This window comes from Porites lutea, chromosome 4, assembly GCF_958299795.1.
Source record: "Porites lutea chromosome 4, jaPorLute2.1, whole genome shotgun sequence".
Taxonomy (NCBI): Eukaryota; Metazoa; Cnidaria; class Anthozoa; order Scleractinia; family Poritidae; genus Porites; species Porites lutea.
This window is the reverse complement of record NC_133204.1, coordinates 29,660,954-29,670,791: the sequence shown is the minus strand read 5'-3', so window position 1 is coordinate 29,670,791 and position 9,838 is coordinate 29,660,954. Positions and strand designations below refer to the sequence as shown.

Sequence of the window (9,838 nt, the reverse complement as noted above, 5' to 3'; positions counted from 1 at the left end):
GGTGGGCAGTTTCCCAGAAACTTACATTGGTCCGGATTTCTTTTAAAGAAAGTGGGAACGTGAGCAAGGATCTGTCAAAAAGTTATTTCATGTTACTATCGTTTCACTTTCCTTAAAATCATGAGTTTATTTCCGTCGAAACTCATCACACCTGGGAAAAATTATTTTAGCAAGTGTAGTTGCAAATGCAGTCTGCAGTTTCAGTTTTCAAACAGTTACGACCTTTTAAAGTACGCTTTCAAAACATTAAGTACATTGAAAACGATAATTTTGGAGAGTGAGAAATGTGGACAACTATTTAAGACGCGTCTTATTTTTCCTCGTATAAATGACCCTAATATTGCTTTGCCAATGATATTAATTATTAATAGCGTTGACTAATCCCAATTAATTTGAACACATGTTCCACAAACAACTTTACTCCAGGTTTTTCCAAGGGATAAAAGCGTATTAACAAAAGCTCTTAGTACGAGTTGCTCGGAGGAATGAGTTCAGCTTTAAGATTCGCAGCCAATTTAAGTTACTTCTGCCCTTCCTGGTTCAACTTTCCCCGTGATAGAGTCATCCCAAAGGAGCCTGGCAGTAGCTTCCTGTCGGCGGCTTTCATTCGCTTCTCAAATTTAAGTAACAATCGCTGTTCAATTCTCTCCTTCTTAATTTCCTGAATCCATTTGAATTCACCACGATGTTGTCCACGGGCCATTCTGATGAACTGAGGGTTCTTTTTCCGCGTAGCCTCGTATCTCTCCGCACAGGGGTAACCTTGGTATCTCACACCGCGTCGGCCTTAAAACGTACAACCACTAACATAAGCTACTGGTACGGATAGATAATTTACTAGAAATGCGCATCTCGCAAAGTTAGAACCTGGTTGCGTGACCAGCAACGAATAGCCTGCCGCCACAGCTCCTACTTACGCCAAAAGCATTTTTTGATCGCCAAAACCGCCGCAAAAACAGTCAAAACAACGGACCAAGTTTGGCGCTTGATGGTGTCTCTGTCGACACCAACCAAGATACATAAATACAAGTACAGCTAAGTACATATGGGCCTCCGGAGTTTGTCGCATGCTATAGTCCACGCGCGCGACAAATTTATAAACTTCGGCATACAAAAAGCACTTGAGCAATCAATAGTTTTGTTTAACAAGTTCAATAACGTTTAGACATAAAGTATATACTCGTAAATTACATAAGAAAAGAGAAGGCAGACGCCCTTTGGAGAAGGTAGCCTGGCTAAGGAAATGGAAAACACCCAAGGATTTCAAGTTACTAGGTATGTATATGCAATCAGAAGGCGGGAGATTGAAGAACAAGGAAGTTCTTTCTTTTTCCTTTTGTTTCCCAAAGAAGTAGCCGGGCAGAATCCACGGCCTCCACACCTCAGTGACAGTCCTGACGTAATTGAATTAAATAAATGGTGTAAAATAAGAAAATTCTAACAAGTCATGACGAGACTTCTGGGCTCAGCTGTTCGATGGCCGATTAGCAATAGAGAGATTCAGCATCGCGTTTACAGCAAACGGCAAACGTGAGATTCAAGTTGAGAAATGAGCAGATAAAAAAAAAGCTTAAAACAATTCTTATGGATAGAACTGGCGTGAATCTACCGATTTTCGTGCAGTTACAATGAACAGTAAACGATAAGTAAATGGAAAACTTGGTCAGTTGATACAAATTCACGTTTGCCGTTTGCCGTAAACGCGATGCTTAATCTCTCTACTAACACAGAGTTAAATTCTAATCCAGGTTTCTTTTTTCTTTTGATCAAAAGCCTTATCTCGGATAATTTTTTCTATTATTCAATAAGCAATTTGTAGAGCGAACCAAATTAAACTGAATTTGCTTTTAAGCTTTTAAGCTTACCCTGGGTTATCTGTAACCCAGCTTTGAACGACTCGGCCCAGAAAGTTAAGCCCTGTAGCTTTAGTACTGACCTCTTCTTGTGACACTGGCAGGCAGCAGAGCTGGTTCTCTAATATCAAGTCCAATCCCATTTGGAGTGTGTGCCTTCAGTAACACCAGTGACCCAATCCCTGCAGTCACAGACACCCAACCTATATTGGACAACACCAAATCAGCAGCACAGACATCCCAGCCAATTCCTTGCACCGTGAAGTCCTGTGATTTGAGCCGTGGAAATGTTTCCATGCGTGATTTCCCACCAAGTGGTATCTGTTGGAGGGAGAAAATGGCTCAAAACACTGAAAACTGTCAGGATACTACATAAAAATAATTATATTCTCCTAGAGTAGAACTTATACAGATCTTGAGCTGTGATCATCATGGTGTGGTTCAATTTTATCCTTGATTTTATTGTTCATTTTCCATTGTTCCAAAGTCATTATAAAACATACCCATACTCACAAAAAAAGGAAAATTTAAAACATGGATAAACTTGAACCACGTACACGGTATTTCTAATAAGCAAATTACATATTGTATGTTGAAACAATGCATTTTATGGCCAAAAAAGGTCTACAGGCATGCATATCTTACTTACAGATAGCCATAATACCGTGAAAACAAGAGATATGATACTGCACAACTTATTATGGTTTTTAATGGTAAAAATAGTAAGTAACTGATGTTGGAACAGCAGCATTCAACTACAGAGTGCAAAGAATGTCAGTTTTACCGCCTGCCATTCGGGCAAGCTGTAGCTAGCATGTACTAGCCCGCAAGTCATTTCAACTAGCCCCAAAACCCTTTTTGATTAGCAGGATTGATTACAATCCTTCTGTAATTTGAATTTCCCCCCAAAACAGCACTTGCCCATCGGGCAAGTTAAGAACAAAAATCACTAGCACGACAGCAAAATCCACTAGCCCCGGGCTATCGGACACAACTTTCTTTGCACGCTGCTCTACCTAAACTACATATTATAACTGAATATTGAGACACATACTTTAATGGTAACAATTGGCAGTCTCTAGTCCCGGCCTCTAATATGTTCAAAGGTACACAGTTATATAATTGATTGATTGATTGATTGATTGATTTGAATACGGTAATTTCATAAGTTACATAACTTCTTTACATGAAAGCCGTATAGAAACAGAAGTAAATACGGTACAACTACACTAAAAATATATACAAATAATAAAATATAGTAAAATGTAGTCAACAGTTTGCCTGCCTACTAGCCAGTTTTCTTTTAAAGATAGCTTTAGATTCGGACGCTTTTATGTCATTTGGTAATGAATTCCACAGCATTCCTCCTCTGTATATAATATCCCCCATTACAGAAATCACTTGGGCAGTCAATGATTTTTTTGTGTCTGGCTCCTTAGTATCAACAAAGTCCATGGACAACTTCAAAGATTCAAGTTGAGTATAGCATACAAGGTTAACTTTCCAACCCCAAAAAATCCCAAAATTGAAAATTTCAAAGTTGGAGCATGCATGAAGAAAGGGAAGAAGGGGGAGGGGAGAAAAGACAGTCTTTTTCTCCTCTCCCTTGCCCCCGCCCCCCTGCTTTTCCCTTTTTCCAACAAATGCACCAGAAATCATCTCCTGTGCAGACTATGGCCTGATAGCATACTCACGCCTGCATCCTCCACTCACCCCACCCCAACCTACGGACATACTGTCTTACCCCTAGAAGTTCTGTGCCAGCATGTTTGAGGTAAACTTCATCTGCTTGTGTTTCTTTACAAATATGCATGGGCAAACTAGGGGAAGCAAGCACTGTGAAAAATATCGACTGGACAGCCTAAAATGGTTAAACATACATAAAGTAAGGAAACTTCATAAGAAAAGAAAGAGGAAAAAGGCAATCACAGTAAGAAGTGTCAAACCAACCAAAGATTAACAAAATTTGGACAACAGGCAATAATAACTACATTGCACATACAAGTAACTGTCTTATATCAAGTATTATTAGCAACTCCACCAAAGGTACATATCATTACACTCACTAATATCTTATGCAATACACTGCTTAACCATAGCACACAGCTACAGATTAAAGAAATAAGGATAAATAAATATTTTTAAAAACTGGAATGATTACACAAAATCTTATATCAAAATCTTACATCAAAGTATTAAATTCCTTGTTATTCTTTAAGGATCCCTTTTGGTGTTATTACTTTTTAAGACCATACCACTGACAAAAATTAATGAACTATGAAAAAAAATTATAATTTATAAATTAAGCAGTTACCATCACCTTTGGAATGCTGTCCCACTCATTACAACTGTTTTGTTTGCGTCTTTTTATCTTAATATTTGAAATAAAAAGGGAAACCATTGAAATAAGAAAAGTTTCATAAAACTGGCCATTTCAAAAGCTATTAGCATTTCTGCAAATGATTATTGACAAGCAACCACCTCTTAAATGGGACCAAATCGTGTAAGTGAGCAGAAAGTCACAAGGCCAGACTAAGAAAATTAGCTCTTCACTCCAAAATTCCAAGCTACATGTAAATGGGAGTATACTTTTTATAAGTGTATATGTAAATTCACAGTAGGCATGAAATGTGGAAGCTGTGTCTTGGATTGACAAGGGATAGCAGCTAATCATTAAAAAAGTCAGTTATGCTCTGATAAAAAAAAATGAAATAACCATGAAGATGAGAGATAAGTCAGCTTACATGTATGATTACTTTTGGTTAATATTTTTTAGAATTGCCCACAATTTTGTAAAGGGACCTTTGTTGAGGTAATTTTGTAAGGGACTGCTTGATGCATGGTCTGATATCTTAATCAGACCTCAGTGAAATCATAAAAAGGTCGAGTTATCAGGAGTTTGAGTTACTGGGAGTTCAAGTTATCGGGATTTCAAAGAAAATAAGCAGATGGTTGGGGGAGGGAATGCAATTATCATGTACACTTCACTTGAATAGCCTCCCACAAAGGTGTTTTTAGAGGAGTTAGTTTTTCATCCCTCCCAATAAACGCCTGCTCAACCGAAAACAACGTTACTTTCCCACTGTTTTATTTGCGTGGTAAGTGACCAATCAGCAGTTGTAAAATAAAGTGTTGACAGGCTAAACACGACTAAAACGTGACCCTAGAGTTACTGTTTTCCTTCTTTTCTTTCGTTAGTAAGGTTATGCAGTGCATCAAGTATTCTAAAATTTGACTAAATCTTAATTTTGCCACTCTGAATCTAACATTTATTACAGGTCAGAAAGCTTTCCCAGTGTTTCATGCAGATTGAGTAATTATCAGATTACCCTGCGATCAAGGTCAACTTTCCAGAATTTGGAAAGTACAATGTGATTGGCTAAGCTTGGGAAAGGAATGCTGTCTTCCGTTGAGCAGGCGTTTGTGGGGAGGGATGAAAACCGAGCTCCCCTAAAAAAGCCTCCATGGGAGGCTACACTTGAAGGGCCAACAAGAGATATAGATTAATATTTTGAAAAAGGAACCAAGAAACAAAGCTTGATCAGATAATGGTGCGCCAACACTGAATTCGAACTCGAGACTGACAAAAAGGGGAAATTGACTTAGCTGGTGCAAGGTTTGGGTTAGCAAGTGTTCAAGTTATTGGTAGTCAACTATACATGTACATGTACCATAGAAAAAAAATCTACCTCAAGGTAGTCTACTCTGCCCAGTCCACCTAACAGCAAGGAATGGCCTGGTTTGAGAATAAAAGTCCTGGGTACAAGCCAAAGAGTAGGATTTAAGAGTTTCAGCTCATCTATTGTCAGCAAGCTTGTAATCTGTTGAGAAAAGTACCTTTAAATCACATGTAGGACTAATTTCATTAAGTAAAAACTGATGAACAACAGCCAGATGGATGCTTACCTAACCTTAACTTAGATCTCAGACACTTTCAAAACATTTATTTCCAGGGCTGGTATCTTTTCAATAAAAACACTTTTAGATATAACTTTGTTTCCACCATTTTATTAAGTAGCACAGACATAGTCTCTTTAATAAAAGTCTGGAGAGAAACTGCAGGAGGTGAAATTAGAGGGAGGCCCGTCCAAGTAGTTAAACAAAATTTTGAGCAGTACTTTATATTCAACCCAATGTAATTCACAAGTCATCCAATAAAAGATAGGTTGTGGAAACAATCACTAAAGTAGTCAAGAACAATATAATCGAGCATTTCCAAGACATTAGTTGTTCCATTAGGCTTTTAATTGCGCTGCCAGGATATCAGCATATTTCACCTAAAGAACATGGTTCAGAGATTTTTTTCTTAGATGTTTCTTCCTTCTGAACCAAATTAAGGCCAAATATTATCTGTTGCCATTTTTGTTTTGTATAATGAAAGGTTTCTTCTATTTGATCAAGGACACTGACATGATTTTTGAACTAATATACATGTAATGTATCACGTACTTCAAAAAGCAGTCAAAAAAGGTCTACACAATAACTGTTCATTCAGATCAAAGCAATTTTGAGATGAAAAAAATCATCCAGTCTAAAACTCAACAGACTGGTAGGTCTCAAGGCTGTGCTCTCAGAAAAATATTGAAGCAAGCCAAGAACTTTGAGCCTTACTGTAGTCATCAAAAAGCAAAAGTAAGTTGCCAGGGGCCACTCAGGGCACTGCAAGAGCTCAGTCCTGCATGCAGGTACTGTAAAAGAGCACAGTTCATCAAACCTGTTTCTCATTGATAATTCCTGGAGTATCATACAGCCAAGTTTGTTTCTTGTTGTTAGGTTGATCCATCACAAAGCTTGGTTGAACAACAGTGATCCCAGAGGATCTATTATCTGGCTCAGAGGGAACAAGAGCTTGTAGACGCTTTCTTGTGTGTTTTCCACGTTCTCTGTAGTCTGTTTCCTCTTTGTCAATGATCTCATTATCAATTTCTATTTCACGATCATCTGAGTACTGCCAAAAGGAATGAAATATTCAGTAAAGAAATCATCTGACCAAAGTATCTAACATTTCTATTGTTATGCCTGAATGAGGATGCCCGGCAAACAGTACGTGGTTTCTCCCGGCCAGAAGCTACACAGAAGGGAGAGAAACCCCTGTAAGCAACCATTTTATTCTTTGATTGAGCCACCTTACAGTGCCATGGATGAATAAATCAGGTAACACTTGTTTAAAAACAAGTTAACACTCTCATGCATTTAAAATAATAACTGCTGCCTTAATGAGAGCCTGCTGTGAATTTTGCAGTCTATTTCACTCTTTATCGTAACTGTTCCATTTTAGTCAAATGTAAGCAAACCAAATTTGAGTTGAATTCCTAGGGACCATATGTCATTGCTTGATAACGTCCTCTGTAAAATTTGACATTAGGCATTTTTACAATCTGACTTGCAAAAATGGCAAAGAAACAGACAAGTGTGATGCACATGGAAAGCTGTTGTTTTGCTTATTAAACCTATTGCTTTTTGAAGTTCTTGTTGCCATTGCGTCATTGTATCTAAAATTATGTACTGTTTCTTGCAAAATGAGAAAGTTACATCATTTGACATTTTGATACAGCCATCACATGGACATGTATGCTCGTTGGAAAAGCAAATGGTTGCTCACGGTGGTTTGTCTTCCTTTGTAGCATACCATCTGTCCTGGAGAAACCAATGCACACAGGGTAAAATGAGGGCAAACATTGTGCATAAAAATAAACTTTGGACCCCAGAATAAACTTCCTTGCAATATTGAAAATTATAAAAAGAAGCAATGGTAAAGAGAATTGAAATTGTGGTTCTATTTGCACAGTTCCCAAAAATTTCTCAAACTATTGCTTTTTTCTATTTTTTTTTTTTTTTTGAAAGCAAAAATTTTGATTTTTTTGTATTTTATTACTTTTTATCTCCTAACCCTAATTTACAACAACAACAAAAATTAAAAAATCAAGGTGAAATAGCAATAAATAATTTTTCCAACTCAGTTAAAAGTTTTATTTAATTATGACATATAACATAAACCCAGTCTAAGGCATAATATTTTATACCACAAAAAATCCAAAGTTACAACCCCTGCAAACCCTCCACCCAAAAGTGATCATTGTTACTTTGTTTGTACACAGTAGCGACCAACCATAGAATGTCCTCACAGTGAGCAATCACGACATAAAACTTGTCCCAACTTGCACTGCATATTTTGCGTAACAATAGACGTCTTGTTTTGAGAGAATGCAATGTAAAAAAAACTTGACCATGGTTACTGCTATTGGCAAATTCTATCATTTGTTCGCCCTCTAAAATACTGTGTGACATTGCATTTATCCCAGCAATCCTAAAACACATGAAAAATTGGCGGGTATTGTGTATAAGGTCTACTGAGAACTTGTTTGAGTGCCTTTCGTACCCACCTTTTCAACACCTTCTCTTAGTCTCCTACAAAGTTTCTTTAACATCCAGTGACTAATAGGAAACCTTAACATTCTTTGCGTAGTGCATGGCCACAGGCTAACAGTTGCCCGCTGCAAGAGGTCAGCTTTCTTATAAACACTGAATAGATCCAACAAAAGATTAAACAAAGACGTCTTGCCAGTGTTACTACACCCAATGAGATAAATATCACCTTTATGATCCCAATGTTCCAAGATCTTAATCGCTAGCTGTAGGATACCAAAACCAGACTTGGCACTCACAAGGCAGGTACTCTTAATGTTTCCACCCTCAAGACCATGAGCTTTACACATTGTGAAAAGCATTTTTTGGAGATGTTCCTCTTGCTTGCCAGTATGGCCGTCTACAGGAAGGGTGTCTATTTTGTTTCCCACTACGATAATCCGCTTAGCTTCACCGACAGTTTCAAGAAGATTCGGGAAAAGACTTCCAGGTAAGTCTAACAAGTCTACAACATAGAGAATCAAGCCTTTTCTTCTCTGCAAGTGTCTTAAGTACTCATTTATCTCACTGGAAGTTACAGTAATAGGAAAGGGCTTATTGTAATGTTTTAGATTGAAGCATTTTTGACAGACAAGTGTTCTCGATGTCAAGTCAGAGTTTGAGATTTGATCTCCTGTTACTGGATTCTTAGAGGGGATAACGTAACCCGGCTTCTCGGGATCTTCGCTCTGGAAAACAGCCCCACATCCTGAACATTTAGGAAAAGGTTGTTCATAGATATCTGTAAAGGCCTCAATGTTCAATACCTCTGGTTCAATCGTGTCGATAAGTGCACGTGAAGTTTTATTTGTTTCGTAATGGAACTTTTCCAAATCAAGACCGTCCTCGTATAGAAAAATTTCATCACCTCGTTTACCAATAGAGGCAACCGTAGGAAGAATTTGATTTTCTTCCACCAAATCTGAATCCTTACCATTTTTATCACCAGAAAGGACAGATGAAGTTTTCAAACATCTGTTGAATATAATACGGTGGCGTGCCAAATTCACACGTAACTGTAAGGTAACAGTTCTACACAAGTTAATCCTGGAACGACTCCAGGACCTAAGGAGCCAATTCATTGTCCCAAGAACACCACTAGCTCTTCCCACCTGAAAGACAGACATCTCTCATCATAAAAGTTTGGTTAGCAACTTTTTCCATAGTCTGGTCCGCCATCGTCCGCCATGACAATTATGGCTACAGGTATGATTATTTAATCATATATGTAGTACCTACCATGGCTGCAAGGCAAATCTGCTGGAAAAATGCAGGCTCAAAACAACCTCGACCCCAGGGTCTTCTCGTTTTTCGATATGGAAAGTGAGAAAGCCCTGGGGATGAGGTAGGGCTCAAAATCCTAATTCTCCCATCGTTACGCTTCATTCTACGCTTCACCAAAGGTGCCAGTGACCATAAGAGCCCGGAACGGGGGTGGGGGGGGGGGGGGGGAGCGGAGGTACTCTCCTACTAAGACGTATACGGACCTATAGGGTAGGGGTTTCGTCCTCTCTGTCCAACCATTCGTCTTTGGGATTTGATGAGATATGGTACGGTTCAGCACAGATTCAGTATACACT

The 9,838-nt window shown here is 38.3% G+C and overlaps 1 protein-coding gene across 2 annotated transcripts; it reads right to left on the bottom strand.

Annotated features, from left to right (window-relative positions):
- Positions 1-101: 101 nt before the first annotated feature.
- LOC140933248 (nitric oxide-associated protein 1-like) lies at positions 102-9,435 on the bottom strand. 2 transcript variants are annotated; one of them, XM_073382767.1, is made up of 7 exons: positions 8,237-9,432; positions 6,568-6,801; positions 5,543-5,674; positions 4,174-4,224; positions 3,598-3,714; positions 1,937-2,174; positions 102-786 (listed from the first exon to the last, which is right to left on the bottom strand). In XM_073382767.1, exons 1-7 carry the CDS (start codon positions 9,383-9,385, stop codon positions 521-523), a joined length of 2,187 nt encoding a protein of 728 aa, XP_073238868.1. In that variant the 5' UTR covers positions 9,386-9,432; the 3' UTR covers positions 102-520. The 2 variants fall into 2 exon arrangements, with proteins under 2 accessions (XP_073238868.1, XP_073238869.1); XM_073382768.1 differs by lacking the exon at positions 3,598-3,714 and having other exon boundaries at positions 8,237-9,435.
- Between the last annotated feature and the right edge of the window lie 403 nt (positions 9,436-9,838).